At 39.2% G+C, this 18921-nt stretch overlaps 1 protein-coding gene across 1 annotated transcript in view; it reads left to right on the top strand.

Annotated features, from left to right (window-relative positions):
• Nucleotides 1-2651: 2651 nt before the first annotated feature.
• LOC102215713 (serine palmitoyltransferase 2-like) overlaps nt 2652-18921 on the top strand; it is a 20998-nt gene continuing 4728 nt past the window's right edge. The window contains exons 1-11 of the mRNA XM_005750445.1: nt 2652-3049; nt 6608-6802; nt 7793-7947; nt 9824-9972; nt 11518-11642; nt 12132-12225; nt 12497-12602; nt 13307-13526; nt 14157-14283; nt 15791-15926; nt 16860-16989. Coding sequence (XP_005750502.1) covers nt 2891-3049; nt 6608-6802; nt 7793-7947; nt 9824-9972; nt 11518-11642; nt 12132-12225; nt 12497-12602; nt 13307-13526; nt 14157-14283; nt 15791-15926; nt 16860-16989 — 1596 coding nt within the window. The 5' untranslated portion in view covers nt 2652-2890. The remainder of the gene's footprint in view (nt 3050-6607; nt 6803-7792; nt 7948-9823; nt 9973-11517; nt 11643-12131; nt 12226-12496; nt 12603-13306; nt 13527-14156; nt 14284-15790; nt 15927-16859; nt 16990-18921) is intronic.

The following is an 18921-nucleotide window of genomic DNA, read 5'->3' as shown; positions in this document are numbered from 1 at the left end:
ATGCGTCATCGTAACCTATCAGACAGGGAGAATAGCAAAATGGCCATCAAGTTGAAATGACACAGATTAGGTCAAACGTTCAGTGTAATGCATGCTGCTTATTTCCCACTGGCACGGGAGCTCATTTCGGAGAAGAAAATAGTGAGGAAATCACAGTTTCTGTTGTAATACATAGCCATCACAGGCTCACTGCAGTTGCTGGTGTGTGGCAGCCGAACCAGAGGAATCACAAATGCTCCACTACCATAGAGGAATCATTGTAATCACGTATTTGGAACTTATTTTGATTATTTTTTGCAGGTACATGCAGTTACTGACATCAATAGTGCAATGCAGAGTGATAGTCTAAATGGTATACCAGTGTCAGGGCCTTGGCACCATGTTTGTCCAAATGAAATCATTGGGGAGAGACAAATGACTGACAGAGAACATTAGGTCATTAGTGGCAATAATCAGCATTTAATTAAAGCCATGTGTTGTTTCCTTGTAACCATCACTCAGGTGCAATGCACGGTCTGAACACTTATAATTAGAGACTGGGCAGATTTCAAAGTAAATGAAAGATATCAAATTATTATTATTATTATTATTATTAATATCATTATATTGTCTGGCTCTTCAATTAGCAGCACCCAAACTCTATCAACATTTTCATTGACATTTGTTTTCCTGACCCTTTACTATGTGTTCCTGAGGCCATCAGTCTCAGGTCTTCAGTCTTTATTTTTACACAGCAATTTTCACTTGTTGCCATTCCAACCTTGCGCCACAAGAGGGGGTAGCTAGACTGTATTTTCAGCAGAAATGATTGCAGTCACAAGGACAGTGAGTCAGAAAGCTGGTTTGATGCTTAACTCGTGATCTTGTAGAATGTGTTCTGAAAGCCTTTAACAGGGCAGTGCAAAGACATGAATCCACAAAGAAATCTGAGAGAACTTGCACCACCTTTTATCTCATATTAAGTGGATGATTTTTTTTAAGACTTGTGAGCATGTTCGTGTTTCTATTTGCACACATATGACAAGCTACAGTTCCATAATTAGTTAAAAATCTGATACGACACATAAGAAGATTGCTCCATATCATTTATCAAGCTCATTAAAGATTTCTTTGCAATTTGTAATTGTGTTTATTAAATCTGGGGCTGCAGTGGAATAATAAGCAGCTTACTTAATGGGAATTTTTGCTCCTGTGCCAACAAACAGAATACGTGCCTGAAGATATGCTGTTCAACCTGAACTCAGACGACTGGGAAGTGTTTTCAGCTTTTTCTGTTTGTCACTGTGTGTGATGGACTACAGACAGATGTGACACGTGAAGGAAGGATAAACACGGCCAAGATTCAAATTAAAGTCTAGTGTTTTGTTCTTTTTTCCGTCAAACACAGAGTTTTTTATTGTTTAAAGAATGTGGTGCCATTTGATATCAAACTATCTTGCACTTGTGACGCCATAATAAGTACCTCCACTAAGGGGGGGATGTATTTTTCTGATAGCATTTGCGTACGTGCATGGGTCCAGGCATGTCATTCTGTCTGTAAATACAACAGCGGGAGAGGTTTTGAATGAATTCTGATAAAACTTGGTAGGAGTGTAAAGTAGAGTCATGTTAACAAACCACTGAAATCTGGCTTACATCCACCAGGGTCTTTAAGGTCAAATCTATGATTTATTGGAAGAAAATTGATCCCAAAAAAATGTCTTATAACTATAAACTGTGATTTTTACAAGTGCACCGTATAAAGGTTTAAAATATTAGGTCACATTTGACCTCTGACCTCTCCTTCAAGGTCAATAGATTGATTTCAATGTCAAATTGATATTAAACATATATATATATATATATTCACAACTATTTAAAACTATGTTTCTTGCATATAGGTATACAGGGAATAATTTGTGGGGATTCTAGTGAAGCTTTCATAAAATGTCTTTTTTATCTTCGAGACTATGCTCACAATTCTACTGCCTTTAAATATCATTTCTCATTTGACCTTTGAGTTAACATTTACATTTCACCTTGCTTTTCTGTTGACCTGGAAAGTATATATCTATATCTTTAAAGATAACACATACGATAAGATAACACTATAGAATAGTAGTATATCATTATATCATAACCTCAAGTTATTCATTTACAGTTATTTGCAAATCAATACCTATTATCTACATAATGTTTATATTCAAAGTGCAGTACTATTTCCAGAAAATAAGGTGCCTTCACATGTGTGGACTTTATATTAGAATTTTGAGAATAGTTTTAAGGGTAGGGTTAGGGGGTTAAAATCACCCTTGATTAGCTTCTTAACTGCTGTTAGTGTTTTAAAGCTGCTTTGAAGTTTTCAGTTTTTCTTTCCCTGTTTGGAAGTACTGACGAAACGTGATGAAACTATTGCGATTTTACCCCCTCATGCTAATCATTTCAAATTTATTGTGAAATATTATAAATATTAACACTTTAAGTTTAGTTTTTAATTGTATATAATTTCTGTTAATCCTCCTGAACCTCATGTACTTATGACTAATTTGTAATATTTTATTTATTTATTTATTTATTTTAAATGACATCAAAAACATCTGTAATGAGTTGTAATCAAATGTACATAATTTAAGCCACGCCTCTCTGTAGACATTATGGCCCCGCCCCCACCAGGACAGGCTTCGGTTTACGGGGCGTTGTTTTCCGGTATTGAGTATCTAGATTTTCAGGTTACACAGGGAGTGGGCTGTGCGTGTGATTGCTGTTCGTGGATGTGAGCGTGTCAGGGAGTTTGTAGTGCGTGTGCTTGTAATCGTTCACTGCTCGGATACTGTCACCGCTTTGCACCGCGGGCAGGCTCCGTGTTCCTACATGCAAGTTACTGTGGCAGCTCCACCATTCCTGCCCAGCAATGACCGAAAGCCCCGAGACCAAAGCAGCCGACGACGAAGTGTGTCGGCGGGTGAAGAACGGGCTGAAGCCGGAGAGAAACGGTTTGGCAAAGAGCCTCTACCCCCGCCCCTGCCATGAGCGGCCGCCCAAGAACCGCTGCCACACCGCCGAGGAGGAGGTGAGGCCCGGGATGGGACGGGTCGGATGGGTTGGTGAAGCCGGGGAAAGCATCCACTCTGTGGACTCGTGACACCGAAGGATGCTGTTAAATTCCCGTTATTATGATAAAGTCCTGTGGTGTTCGGGTAGGACAGCTGACCGAGTCCTGCTGCTGACAGCAGTCTCACAGCATGCTGTCATCGAGTTCTGATGTTTCCCGGCTCCTGTACAAAGTAAACGCCGAGCTCCATTTTTTTTTTTTAAAAGTCCACTTTAAAAAGTTTCAGCTTATTTGTCAGGTTAGATACCTCGTTTTTTCTCAGTGACTTACAGCAGCGTTTTAATTCCCCATTATAATATTTTTATTTTTTAAATCAAAGTCTAAACTTTGAATGGCTCCTTGATGCTCTCCAACCCATTTTAAGAGGAGTCCAGGTTTGTGACTTTGATCAGAGGCTCAAACTGGGAATGGAATAACTCCAGACAATTTTGAAACAAATCTAAAACTCATCCACTCAGTTGATTGTTCTTTAGGGAGATTGTTGTGTTTATTTCGTGCAATATGTCAGCTTTTTCTTTCTGTTTTAGTTTTAAATCTCGTTCTTTGGCTCTGTTCATCTTGGCTGCACTTTTCTCTCACTTGTTTGGCAGTAAAAGTCTGGAAACATTTCTCTTTCATGAGGCGGTTGGCTTCCATTTGCAATCCACACTGAAACTGTGATGAGTTAGTGATTAGGGAGACTGAACCAGTGCACCTGTTCACTTCAAGCTGTCCGCTGAGACTTGAGTGCATGCTGCAAAACAGCTCTTCCCAAATAGGCTAATGAAATTTCCACCCTTGGGTGCATCTTCTGTAGCTGGCCCAATTAATGGGCCTCCTCTGACTGATTAGGTGCTGCTACAAACACTGGCATTGAAAATACAGAGAATTTTTTCCCCTGTTGTTTGAGACAGATTAATATTTCTTGAGAGGAAAGTAATCCCAGTTTTCTCCAGCGTGTGGTTCTTAAGTAAAATAACGTGAAGCACGTTGCTGTTTATTATCTGATTATTCTAGTCACTAAAGAATTTGGTACAAATTGCACAGAGGGTTTCTGCCACACTTGCTTTTCAGGCTAAGAAACTGAGTGCCTGCTGACTAAACCTCAGCTGATTAGGGTTCATGCAGATGTCAGCGTTGCTATTCTGTAAGGAATTTGAGGGAAAGGCATGACCGGTCACATGCAATGCCCTAATAGCCATGAGCGCGATAGTGAAGTGAACTGCACAGTGCCCATTAGGTTTCATCGTCTATCCGATTACTTATCAAGATGTAGAAGAAAAAACATTAGAAAGTAAATTCTATCTGCTCAAGTTTATCAACACAACCTTCTCCTCCCTTATTTGGCAGTCAAATCATCGCTCTTCCCTGTTTACTTCCCTGAGTACAGAGCTGAACCAGAACGTAATAGTTTGGTCTTATCTTCCTTTTTCATACAGTCTGGCTTTAAATAAGCTTTAAATAAGTACCTCTAAGTGAACCATCTAAGTTCAGCCAATAAAAACAAAAGTTAAACCACTTTTTCGTAAATAAGACAAAGGAAGAGGCGAAGTATATTGTATGCACAATGACATGGAAGTTTATTCCTTTTAAAGTCTTAGTTAGGAAATGTTGTGAATCTCTTTTTAGACTAGGTTTGCATAAATACAGGTAGCAGCGGTTTGGTATCACTGTAACATAATCCTGCGTAGTATGGCTTCAGCTACTGACTTTTTTTATTTTTAAGTAATCAAAGGATATTTTTCACTCAAAGGTTTCATATAAATTGGAAAATGGTGAAGAAATTGAATAAAATGTAGTTTAGCACCAGATATGACAAAGACGACTATATTTGAAGAGCAGCAAATCAAGTTTGTGTATTTTTTTTTGTTTGTTTTAATTTTCAGCTCTTTGATGTTACACAGTACAAAATATCAGCCACTGCCATTATTAAGATACTAGCGAGCTAATTTCAGTCAAGAGGGTGGATAAATCGGTGCATCTCTACTCAAAATATGTTTCACTTATCAGAGCACTCCCAGGTTAATTTCAGCTAGATCAGCAGATTTGTCAAACATATTGTTGCAGTTTGATTTCCTCATTTCTTTTCACTTTGTTTTTTACTGGCACTTTGGCTTTCAGAGTATCATCAGGTAGACACCCTGCAAGCTAGCAACGCTGGTCTCGTATACTAACTGTCAAAAATGTAAGTCTGTTTACCAGCATCTATACAAACACCATTCACAATGAACAACACTGTGCAGAGCTGAGTTAAAGACTTTCAAAGGTAAAATTACAGTGACATGGCAGGGAAAGATGAGCCAATATGACAGGCAAACCTAACTCTGAAATAATTCAGTGGTAATTCTCCATATTAATGCAGACTGATATCTTATCAGTGAGAAGCTCTTCCACCATGGTAGCTTAGAGAAGCAGGGCTTATTGCAGAAATAACCAATCAAACTGAAATAGGGACTCACTGCTGTCAGAGCTGCTCAGACTTTGTTTGATTTTACGACTTTGAAACACAGAGCGGAGGCTTCAAGCTCAGATCACAGCACATCACAGTGAACATAAAGAGATGTTATCTCAATGTGGAACACATTATAAACATGCAATGAGAGCAACCTGCTGCGTGAGTGACAGAAAAGGCTGCATTCAATATTATGGAGTGTTAAAAGTGAAGCGACCTTTTCTTTGTACTATAATTACAAAGTGTAGTGTATACGGTACCTGCGCTTTGCTTGTATGAACTCCTCTTGAAAACTGAAGCGTTTTAAGCTCTTTTCCCTGCTTGACTCACCTCTGAGCACATGCTCCCACTTACATTTAAAGTTGTTATTTTTTAAATGTGCTGTTTGAATGTGACAGATTCAAGTATAAACACAATTCTTCACAGCTTCTTAAGCACCCATACACATTGAAAGATGCCTTTTGCCACAAGATTATTATAACAGATTTAATCGGTTATTTTTATTCAGCAAAGTTTTGAATCAGTTGTCACGTTTCATTGCATGACTTGTATGACCAAATGTAAACCATGGAAGCCGTGGATGCACTGTGGGCTGCAGTGTGAGCTTGGACTTAAGAAACGTCCTGTTACATTTACTGACAATAAACTACTTTATTGAAGAAATTTAAGCTGTTTTTTTGTTTGTTTGTTTTTTGCATTGGCTCCAATTACGCACAAATAGTAACACAGTGTGATGTGAAACATGCTAGTACTACATATTGATAAGTCACATTGCTGCCACTTGCAACACAATCATCATTATGCCAAACTTGTATATATTTTATTTAAAAAGGGAATAATTTAACCAAAATTTCAGCATTTTTTTTTTGTTTGTACTTCTTTACCACTTTTCTCTGTTCAGCAATGCAGATGATAATGTTTCATGAGTCTTGAAGTTCATTTAGTGTTGGGAAATTGTTGTGATTGTATTGTTTGGATTGTTTTAAGTAATTTTGTGATTCCTAGTTTGCATGGCAGATATTATTTCATGTCTTTCATTAAAATAATTAAACCACTTGCTTCTGTACATTTTCTGATTTACATAGGTCTATGCAGCGTCATACAACAGCAGGCTGTACAGCCGGCCCTTCATCGAGTACTTTGAAGAGACCCCCATGATGGTGGCAGTGCTCACATACATGGGCTACGGCATCCTGACCATCTTTGGCTACCTCCGTGACTTCCTTCGTCACTGGAAGATTGAAAGGTGCCACATCGCCAGAGAGAAAGAGGAGCAAAAGGTAGGATGAAAAACAAATGCAACAGTAAATTTGCAGGAACACAAAATCAATTGATCTAAAAGGTGGTAATCAAAGTTAGGGCTCATGCTAAGAAATTCCAGATAAAGGCAGCAGTTGAGAAACTTGGCTGCCCTTTACCTAAACGCAGTAGCTGTAGCGTTATGATTGCTTCTGGCAGGGATTCATCTCGCATTTCAGGTGTTGAATGGTTCTTATCTGGGAGACTGAGCTCTAATTACATGTTGCCTGGTGACCAAATTGTTGCAGTGTTTGTGCGGGAACAGTAGTGATAACAAAAAGGGGGGGGAACCTTTTGTAGTTTCATTAATCAAAGTAAGCCAATGTGATATTTGCACACTACAAAGCAAGCATCCATCCCAATCACTAGAATCTGCAATGTAGGTTGTCATATAGCAAACATTTTAATCAGCATTGCTTGAAGCTTGGTGGTTTTTAAAGAAAGCAAGCATCAGTTGTTTGAAATGAACCTGTCAGCTGTAATTATGTCCAGCTATGGGGAACTTTACATAGAAATATTCTTTGTTGCCTTTAATCCAAAGTGTGCATGCTTAAGATTGCATTTTTGTTAGAGGTGGAACATGTTTAGAATGTCTTCTGTGTCACTCACTTTGTTTCCAACATCTTATGTAATGTGTGAAAGTAAAGCCCATTGTTCTCAGAATTTAGTTATGTCAAGGAAAGGAAGCCTTTCGTGGGGAAATCGTTAAATGGGCCCGACGATATCGGACGGATGTTTTCCTCCATGAAACAAGGAATATCAGCTCCCTTGATCATGTGTGTTCTTTTAAATGTTGTTGTAATGCTTAAACTGGATGAGATTAAATTCTTTCCTTGTGAGCTTTTGAAGAAACTTGAAACTGTGAAGATCTAGATATCGTTACAGGAAATACCAGTGATGTAGGAGAAAATTCCTATATGTTGTGCTGCTTTTTACTTTCCTTTATTATCTACCTTGTCATCCATGTGTAGGATTTTGTACCGCTCTACCAGGATTTCGAGAACTTTTACACCAGAAACCTCTATATGCGGATAAGAGACAACTGGAACAGGCCTATATGCAGCGTCCCGGGAGCCAAGATGGATCTGATGGAACGAGCCACCTACGACTACAACTGGACTTTTGAGTGAGATTAATGTAGCTTTCATTCAAGAGCGCAAATATTGTTATCATTAAGCTAACCTTAAGGATTTCAGGCACACAATAGCAATGGGAAGTATGCTTTATAACTGCTATGTTACCAACATCACACAAAGTTGGCCAGGTTCCAGACGTCTCTCACTGGACACGGCCTTTTAAAAGCTCCGGCACGCCTTTCCATTACCCCTGATTAAATAAAACACGAAAACTAATGTACAGTACAATAGCACTAGACTGATAAATCAGCCAGATATCAGGTGACATTTGCTTAATGTGTTTGCATAATAGACACACAACTACCTTAACTGAGTTGTGGAATTCAAAAGATGCTGGAAACCTGCCTTTGAGATTGACGTGGTTTTCATAGAAATTTTTCATCTGGACATTAATATTAATACACATCCCCAATATCCCCTGATATGATACGACTGTATGACTATAATAGGAGTTTTGGTTTGTGACTTGGTGCATTAATTTGGAACAGAATTCAAGATTTATCAGACCAGGTTGCTTTTCCTTTTGAACTGTCCTCTTTTGACAGAGTCTGTGCCCACTCCAGCCTTAGCTTTCTGTTGAATTTCTCTTTTTTTGAGCACAAAGTAATAAAAGAAGCTGCTCACTGGAGGTTTGTTACTTTTGTTTCACACTAAAGGCTGTTGTGGTGAAAATCCTGTTTTAGCTGATTGGATAAGTGACTCAGAAGGTGTAGAGTTGTTCCTAATAAAGTTTATTTCTCTAGATCCTAATAAAAGTAGAGAAATCTTGAACACATTTATTACAGCATTATATTGCATAAAGCAGGTAGGATTCTCGCCTTGTTTACCTCTGTGTGTAGTATGTAAATTCTATGAACAGACAGAACATGTGTACTCAGACAATATAAACATAAGACAAGACATAAGACCAGAAGCTTGTTGTTTAGAGTCCATTGATCACTAATCCTTAAGCAGGGTTTGGTTGCATGCACATGAACAGTTAAGGTGGACAGGGAAGGTTGGATTGCGTTTTTAATTTGTCTCGTGGTGTGCTTTGGAAATCATCCTGTTGATGCAAAAAGAAATAAAAATGCTATTTTTTTTGCTTGTCAGACTGTGTTACCTTTGACCTTTTTGTAGATTTAACTAAAGAAATGTGAACAAATTCTGTGGTTTTGCAGCACGGTGCTAATAACAAAGCTACAGTTTAATAGTTTAAAGTTTGCTCTTTGCCAAGTTGTCTGTTTGTGGAGACACAACACCGGCTCATCCAGCGAGTTAGGTGCCTTTTTTTTATGCTTAAGTGTTTATATTTCAGTGTTAAGTGGCTTAACAAAGAAGCCATGTGTCTGAAAATGTTCAGGTACAAAGACTGGACTGGAAATAAAAACCATTGAAAGACTTTCAGGAAGCCTGGACAATTGTTCCTCAAGACAACTTTAAAAATTGCACGTCATTCTGGTTCTTGGCTGCAAAATATAAAAACATGTTGAATGGCTCTAAGACTTTAGTACAGAATTGTATATGTAGCAGTTTTGTACATTGTATATATATATATTCGCACTCTTTATATTATGAAGGTGATAACCCCAGAATGAACAGCCATGTAGCGTTCATCTCATATTAAAATCGGTCCAACTTAAGATCTATAATGTTCGTGAAGTCAAACAAAACACACAAGTGAGAAGATGTGGGAGAGACAGACACCAGAAAGATTGGAAAAACAAAAAAGAGCACGCTGATGCTATCAAACCTCTCAGTCTAGTTTTTAATTACTTCTACCAATCATTACTATTAATTATACCAATCTGTTTCCCAAATCATTAGTTTCTTCTCATTGATTGTTTCCTGTGTCTGTTTATCTTCTCCTCTCGCCCTCTCTTGCAGATACACGGGTCGGGTAGTGCAGGATGTGATTAACCTGGGCTCGTATAATTACCTCGGCTTCGCTGAGAATACAGGTCCATGTGCTGACTCCGCAGCTGAAGTCACCATGAAGTACGGTGTTGGAGTTGCGAGCACGAGGCAGGAGATTGGTACAAACACATGGCAAAACACAGACACACCCGCTACCTTTGCTATCACTGCTGGGTCTTAAATGGCAAGACTGAGCACAGCTGAATTCCCCTCGGTAAACAAAATGTCATAAACCAGTTAGTTTAGTAAAGCTGTGGGAACTAGTATGATGATCATCTGTGTGCGGTGTTTGAGCCAATTGCAAATTACCGTGACTTTTCTGTCTTTACAAATGCTTTCAAATAAGTCTCACTGACCACTTTGTAAAGTACATTTTAGGCATTAGTCTGGTGTTGGAGCACCTTTAACCTTAAGAAAGGTTTTAATTCTTCTTGGCAGAGATTCAGCAACATGCTGGAAACATCCAAGCACATCTATGATGCAAATCTCTCCCTTGGTTGTAACGAGTAGTTATTTGAGTTACTGTTGCCTTCTTATCAGCTTGAACCAGTGAACTGCTGCTCTCACTGGATCTTTTCTCTTGTGTGGGAAAATCCCAGTAGATTAGCAGGTTCTGAAATGCATCGGGCACCATGCCACATTAAAAGTCACTGAACTCACCTTTCTTCCCCTTTCTAATGCTCATTTTATCTTGGCTATGTTTACAGGCCTAAATGTGTTATCGTTGCCATTTAAATAACTGATTTAATATAGTTGAACACGTCCCTAATAAAGTGGCTGGTGAGTGTAGATGGCTGTAATGCTTATGTACACTATAGGAGTTTATGTCCAACATATTATGTTGTTTGTTGAAAAATATTTAGTCATAATTGACCACTTAAGTAGAGCTTGGATCTTGGATTTGTACGAATACTGGAAATGGAGCGAAACACAAAATATAACAGTTACTGGTTAATGTTGCAAACATGTTGTATCCTGATTGTTTAATTCATACAAAAGCAAAGAGACAATATTTAAAGTTTTGATAACCTCACAGGATGCGAAGAAGTCTGTGCCCCTATGTGGGAAATACTACATGTATCATAATAAAATCCACAACTTGATGTCTTTACACTTGGATGTTATATGAACTGGACAAACAAGATATATCATGTGAACTTTAAGTATCTGAGTATCGACAGGTTCCTTTTTTAACTTGCCAGACAGAAGCGCAAATTGATTGGAGCAGAATGCGATCAGTGCAGTTTGTCAGTCAGCACGATTATGCAAGAAATCTCAAGGTGAAAGTGATTAAACTTGGTGGAGAGGAGAAGCATGGGCAAAGGAGGAAGCTGTTCTACTTGGTGAATATCGGTCTCACCATCTTAACCGTGAAATAGGGAATTGGCTTTGGCAGTGGATCCTTGAGTTCTCTTGTTTTATTTAACCTGAACAAAGCTGGGGTAGCTGTTTCCCTCCATTTCCAGTCTTTATGCTTATTTTATTGATCTTCTGTGGTATCATCTCCCAGGAGAAGCAAGTAAATAAATAATACTAAAAAAATCGATGTCAGTTTTAGAACTTCAAGGTGTTCGGTTGTATCCGTTTATTTTAAGCTCCAATGTTTTTTGTGGGTTTTTTTTTCTTCTTTTAATTCATGTATTTATTTATTTTTTGTTCCTCAGGTAACCTGGACAGACACGAGGAGATGGAGAAACAGGTGGCTAGGTTCCTGGGTGTGGAATCAGCCATGGCGTTCGGCATGGGATTTGCAACTAACTCAATGAACATACCAGCACTCGTTGGCAAGGTAAGACCCCAAGTGACACAGGGGACAAGGATGAGCTTATTTTTAGCAAGATATCCTGGATGTTCATGGGTCTTTTCTAAGTATGTTTACTTAATAGTACGCTATTGTAGGTCACCAGTTACACCAAGCACCTTATGTTGGTTGTGTGTGTTAAAGTGAAAAAGGAGCAAACTAAGGAAGTGAAAGCCAACAGTGGTGAGACTGCTAAAGACTTCTGCTCTAATAAAATGATTCAGACCTGCTGGTATAAAGGTGTAGGGTTAGACTCAGAGCAGCGAGGTATGAAACAATGCAGTTCTACAAAGCAAGCTGCATTCTCAGTGTAATTCTCTCAGCAGAGGTTGTTCTATATAATTGTAAAAAAAGGATTCTCCAGCCTCTCACCAGCCAATAAAAACAATGTTGACTAAAAAACGTAGCAGTCCATCTGCTATTGTGTGCAACAAATCCTATATGTGTGAAATATTAATGCTAATTAATCTTCTGCAGGGTTGTCTAATCCTGAGTGATGAGCTGAACCATGCCTCTCTGGTCCTGGGAGCCAGACTATCTGGGTCCACCATCAGAGTCTTTAAACACAACAGTGAGTCTCCTATTTGTTCTTATCCATCTGCTTCCTGTTTGCATTTATTCCCATGTATTAGCCATGTCGTAAAACTTCCATTGCTTCTCAAGGTCTGTAATTATAGCGCTTTTTATTAGTTTGATTGTCTGATCTAATGTTTGCCAGCTTTAAAACAACGTCAGTGGAAAAGAGAAAGCATTTTGATGTAGCATACAAAGGAAGACCACTGCTAAAACCACAGCTTTCATTTTGAATGTTAACACTTCAAATTTTTGTTTTTTCCTGTCAGATATGCAGAGCCTTGAAAAACTGTTGAGAGAAGCCATCGTTCATGGCCAACCCAGGACTCGCAGACCATGGAAGAAGATCCTAATAGTGGTTGAAGGCATTTACAGGTACTGCTTTGATTTCCTGTATATGTCATACATGACTTCATGGGGAAAATAAATATTTAGAACGTTTAAGTCTGTTAGATGTGCTTATTTAATCTATTGGGAGTACATTTAAATCTTGTCTTTGGTAGGAGAAAGTCTCAGCGCTGAATTTATACAATTTTTGCAACTGTGCTGAAATTGTCTTTGGCCTTATGCAGTAGAAAAAAAGGAGTTGCCCACTTTTAAAATTCCCTTTATTTTCCTTCCTAGTTTCAGGTTGAGCAAGACCTAAAAACTTTATTGCATAAGCAGCAATTCCATCTGTGGCCAAAGCCCCTGGGCGGATTATTAAGAATGATTGTTGATGCATGTGCTTAATGCATGTATGTCTTTGCACCAGAAATACAAGAGCAGGTTCAGCTTCCTCTGATGGTTTATTCAGGTTCAGCACTTTAAACTGTACTGAGAATGTGTCAGTGCTTAGTTAGCTAACCTGATTCTGTCTGATGGGGTGCTACAAAAAGCATTTGCAACGTGCAAGACAGTTTCTGCTGTGTTTAACTTTTTTTTATTTGAGTCAAAAGTCATTTCAGCTGTTTATTCTATGTTGACAGCTGTTGGGTGGATAGTTTCTGGTGCAAAAGCTGAATTTGTTGGGAAAAACAAAGCTGTAACACCTCAGGAGATGTAATGCACCTTCCACTCTGCCGGTTTCCTCCCTGCAGCATGGAGGGCAGCATAGTGCGCCTGCCAGAAGTGATTGCCTTAAAGAAGCGCTACCGGGCCTACCTTTACTTAGATGAAGCCCACAGTATAGGGGCCCTGGGTCCAAGAGGAAGAGGTGTGGTGGATTACTTTGGCCTCGACCCATGTGACGTGGACGTCATGATGGGCACTTTTACCAAAAGCTTTGGTGCTGCAGGTGGATACATCGCAGGGAAAAGGGTGAGCTTTATCTCTGTTTATTTTTTGATTTTTTGAAGGAAAAAAAAAAGGGGGGGGGGAAAGAGTGCATTTTCTAGCATAACATCAGTTTAAACTCATAGTTTTTCAAGAGTGCACTGATGCATGGACTCTCTAAGCGTCACTTGTTGCAGACACGAGTGCTAGTCATTGCAACAGTGCATGTTGCATTCTTGACAACAAAGCTTGCTTATCGAGATGGTTATCAAGATAAGACACTTTGTCTAAATCATCATGTAGTGGCGTCTTAGAACTGCCGAAGCCCTCAAGCAGAACAAAGGAGTCGGAGAAAATTGGTCATGAATCACTTAGGAATGTGTTAACAGGTTACAGGATGTAGCTCACGTTATGCTTTTAATGACTTTCATATCCTTCTAAAAATGTAACGGGCAGATTGACAGGTTTGAGAGCGCAAAGCGAAATTCAGTTCTCACTTTGTGCTTATCAGACTGTTGAGGTTTTTAATGTAAATCTGGCGCTTCTAAAAATAAAATAAAAACATTTTCACATATTCGTGAAAGAGGGAAGCAACAAGCAACGTTGTGAGGGACTGAGAGACTGCAGCTGTTCATGCGTATCTGCTTATGTCTTCTGTGTGTCTCCTGGGTTTAGGAGCTCATCGAATACCTGCGCTCCCATTCCCACAGTGCGGTCTACGCCACCTCCATGTCTCCTCCTGTGGTGGAGCAAATCATCACTTCTATGAAGTGCATTATGGGAGAGGATGGCACAACAATAGGTAAGCCTCAGTCCAGATTGTTCACTTTTTTTATATGTGAGAAAACTGCATTTCAAGATAAAGTTTAAAAATGTTTTGCTTTTAAGGAGTCATTATGTTGGATGTTGAGACAAATCTCACTTTCCACTTGCATATAGTGCACTCCACATGCACTGCAGTCCATGACCACATCTGAATCTGATTGGTATATAGGCACACAAAGATGTTATGTTGAGGTCAGAAAACTTCCTCTATAGATTGATGAAAGAGTGATAAACAACTAAACTCTGCAGCAACGTCAAACTGCAAAACAGTTTCGGATTAAAAATGTAAAAGTTAAACGGCCGGTTTCAGCAAACTTCAGGCTGTTCTTGCATATTTACTATAGTGCATAATGGTGCAGGTCCTTGGTTATTTGTTTTGTTGCATTATGTTTATAATTTGGTGACGTCTCCACTTCTGATGATTTTATGTCAGCAGTAATTGTTATGATGGGCCACCAGGTGTCACTGCAAAGTTAAGAATTGTAGGACTGGAGCCAGCCTCTGGTCTTTTTCACCAGATGTTATATAAAGAAAAGGAGTAGAAGGGGGGGGGGAAAGAAGGATGTCCAGTTATAAATATGTATGTATTTTTTTTTTTTTATAATGGTTACTTGATTTAATTAAAGAGGTTAAGGAATATTTTATGATGATCTGTGTTTATAGACGAGGCAATTCTATCTCCTCTACATGGATTGTTTAATCTAACTTCAACCCTTTTGCTAGAACAGTTCAAGATGTCGCTAAGCAAAATCTAAAGTCCACAGTACACAGTTTGATTCAAATGTAGACGTGCAGAACGTTTCTTTTTCATCTTTGGAAAGCATCATTAAGAGCTCATTTTTATTTTTTGCACTTCAGGAAAGTCAAATTTAGTAAAGAGTAAACAGCCCTCGGTAAGAGAATCACCTCTAAAATTGAGTTGCAATCAGTTGCAACCAGTGACTGACAAAATGTGGATGTAAAGAAAAATTATTAAAAACCCACAAGAAAAAATAAATCCAGACGAAACTAAATATGGGTAGATAAAAGATGAATGATACAAGCATGACACAATTTAAATCATGCAAATGCAGATTTACACCAAACAAACTCGTTATTATAAACAAATAATACACTTGTTTGTTAACAAACCCAGACCAACAATAAAAACAAAAACATTTAACTGATAAAGCAGTAAATGCAGCCAGGCTTCATTACTGAGTTTGCTATATCCAGTGAGTGTGAGTAACAAGTTACACTAAGCAGAGATGAGTGGATATCACAGCGCTCTGTGAATATTCACATATTGTCCATTAACACATCAGGATGTGATGACTTGTGTGTCTAACACGTTAAAGTTGCAAAGCAAACGGCTGTCATCACACTGCAAAAAACAAAACCTAGATGATTAGATATAGATGATCTTAGAACGCAGGACATCCGTGTGATTAACTTCCATCGTGCTTCCTATCAACTCTGTCTCCAAATTTCTTCATCATCCTTAGGCAGTGAGCGTGTGCAGCAGCTGGCAGAGAACACGGTCTATTTCCGCAAGAGGCTTCGAGAAATGGGCTTCATCATCTACGGCAACAACGACTCTCCCGTCGTACCCTTGATGCTCTACATGCCCGCCAAGATAGGGTGAGCCTCCATCTTTGCTGTTTACTACTGCTCTGATTGCTGGAACTCTTAATTGGAGCCTTAGAGCAATAAAGTGTGATCAATTATATCATTTGTTGATGGGTATTGGGTTTTTTGTTTTTTCCCCTGAAATATTATTAAGGTAACAAGTTTAAAAACTCTGTTATAGCAGTGGACAGTAGACAGTGTCCCAACGTCACATCACAAGAGCTCAAGGTGTTAAACTGACTGCAGAAACTGAGTCTAGGTGCACACATGCTTTAGTATCAGTACAAGGACTGTACCTCTGCAGCTTTAATTAATCCTGCTGTAAATATCAAGCAAAACACTGGGACCAAAGCAGGTTTGGGACCATTCCTTTTTTCTTCTAATAAAGAATTTGTCTGTCTTCGTAAAGCTTCTGCAGACATGTTTTCACAGAAGACTTTACCCATCTTTTTTTGTCTGTCATACTCTTTATTAAACCTCTGCGGTTATTTTTGCTATTCAGTTTTTTTAATTCAATTCAGTTTTATTTATACTGCACCAAATCACAACAAGGCGCTTTATGTTATATGGTAGACCCTACAATAATACGTACAGAGGAAAAACCCAACAATCATATGACCACCTATGAGCAAGCACTTTGGCGATGGTGAGAAGGAAAAACTCCCTTTTAACAGAAAGAAACCTCCGGCAGAACCAGGCTCAGGGAGGGGCGGGGCCATCTGCTGCGACCGGTTGGGGTGAGAGAAGGAAGACAGGACAAAAGACATGCTGTGGAAGAGAGACAGAGATTAATAACAAGTACGATTCGATGCAGAGAGGTCTATTAACACAGTGAGTGAGAAAGGTGACTGAAGAAGAAACACTCAATGCGGGGAATCCCCCAGCAGCATAACTAAGGGAGGATTCAGGGTCACCTGATCTAGCCAGCTTTGTCTCTCCCACCAGAGCGTTTGGCAGGGAGATGCTGAAGAGGAACATTGGCGTGGTTGTCGTGGGCTTCCCTGCTACACCCATCATCGAATCGCGAGCACGCTTCTGCATCTCTGCCGGCCATTCGAAAAACATGCTCGACCAGGTAAACACACACTTAAAAATATCTTAACACGTGTTTAGTATTCAGCATGTCTCATTTAACACATTCTAGATATGATATTCTTTTATGGTAATACTCATAGGTAAAAGTCGACAATGATTTCTCAAAATGGGACAATTTCTTTCTTTTTTTTTTCTTTTTCTTTTTTTGGTCTTTAAGACCAAGAAGAAGAAGCTGTTACACACCACTGTGTGTCATTAAATCCTGCTAAATAATGACCACTAAAAATACTGTTCTGCTCTGTTCTGATGTCTGATGATGGCAGTTAATTGGATGTAATATTCTGCAGCTTGTACTTAGTATGCAAAAGCTGTCAGGTTTTTTATTTTTTCTTTAAAGAAAGACTGCAGCACCTACAGCTGCAGATGTATTGATGTTGACTAGTCTTGCGTATCCACTTCTCGCTGTCCACATAGGCGAACAGTCAGGCTGAAGCCATTACATTTCAGTGAAAAACATTCCCCGAATTCCTCTAATTACTCAGAATTGTTAGACCCGAGCCTCTATGAACTAAGCTCACTGGTGTTTTGCTAAGTGTACTTCCACAGGGGTTATGGCTAATTACTGGGCCTGCACACAGATCAGGTTTTTGTCAAAGTTTTTCCAGCATGTAGCTTGTTAGCTAGATTTGCCGGCAGGAGTTCACAAGGAGGAGATGGGTGCAATTACTAATAGTCTACCAGTGGCAGGCTTATTTGAGTGGTGCTGGCTGCTACTAGCCAGGCCTGATTTGTTTAGTTATACTCTCTAAAGTTTGTTCATTCCTGTTTCACAGCAGTGTAATGACCTTTGAGCTGTTTGAAACTAAGTGGAGAAATCTAGTTGGCATTAAATAAAGTGGAGCAGTCTAACAGGGGCAAACACTGTCTGCAATTTGAGGGACGCTGATATGATCTCTTTTGACCTCAAATGTCTACCTATGCCTTGAGTAACTTAGAGCATGCCGAGTCCCTTGCAGCTTAATGTCTGACATCCCATTGCCAGAAATCCAGCAAAGGACAAGAATGCCTCACTTGGATTTAGAGAGTGTCAGGAAAAGTCTCCCAGAAGAGGCTCCATATAAAAATAAAGTGTCAGCTGTATCACTCTGCAGGTTAACGTACTGTTTGTTCCCTGTGTTTTGAGTGTAGACCTCAACATTGCTCTTTGTGTTTGCCTGTGTAAGTGCAGACAGTTCAGCTTTGATTACAACACATCTAAATCCGCCCACTCTTCACAGCGAGGGCTCTTCTGCGTTGCTGAAATGAGCTCACTGCAGACCTGTTTGCTCTTCACTACGGGCCACCGTCTTAGATCCTCCACGGTTCTTTTCTTATTTTGACACTAATGTAAATCCTCTCACACAGAGGTTGAGCTTTCTCCTGTGCTTCCTGTCTAATGTGTGTTGCTCAGTTGGCGCAGATACAAACAGTGTCTCCAGGAAGTTTTGTATATCCAGGGTTATGGTATCTTCCTATTATTCTCGGTGCACTTCAAAAAATTGAACAAAATAAGCTGAAGACAAGGAGTGGGAGTACTGTACCGTAGTGCTTTTATCTGTCATGGTGTAAAATCTGTCTCCGTTAGTCTTCCTCTCTGTATTATTCTCATGCACTTTGAAGTGTCATCTTGGTTTGTGTTTCTTTTATCCGCTGGCGAGCTTTCAGAGTATTATCTTTTCACTCTCTCACACCCACACTTACATCCCGACCTAAATCCTTTTATTGCCATCGTTATTTCATTCTACTGACCGCAATAATCTGTCAACCTTAAATGTCAGGTTATAACTAATGTATCTGAAAATGTGGAGACGGTTACAAAATTGTCCACCTAGTGTTGATTTGGAGGAGCTACTTCGACATCTGATGGCTCAAAATGTTAAAAGCATCAGAGGGTAGAATAGTGATTGATTCTTCCATGAAATTTTTTTTTTTT

Source organism: Pundamilia nyererei, unplaced genomic scaffold (assembly GCF_000239375.1).
Source record: "Pundamilia nyererei isolate P.nyererei 1_Seehausen unplaced genomic scaffold, PunNye1.0 scaffold00274, whole genome shotgun sequence".
In the NCBI taxonomy this organism is placed as follows: Eukaryota; Metazoa; Chordata; class Actinopteri; order Cichliformes; family Cichlidae; genus Pundamilia; species Pundamilia nyererei.
The sequence above is the reverse complement of the archived record's forward strand: the minus strand, read 5'-3'. Positions and strand labels throughout refer to the sequence as shown.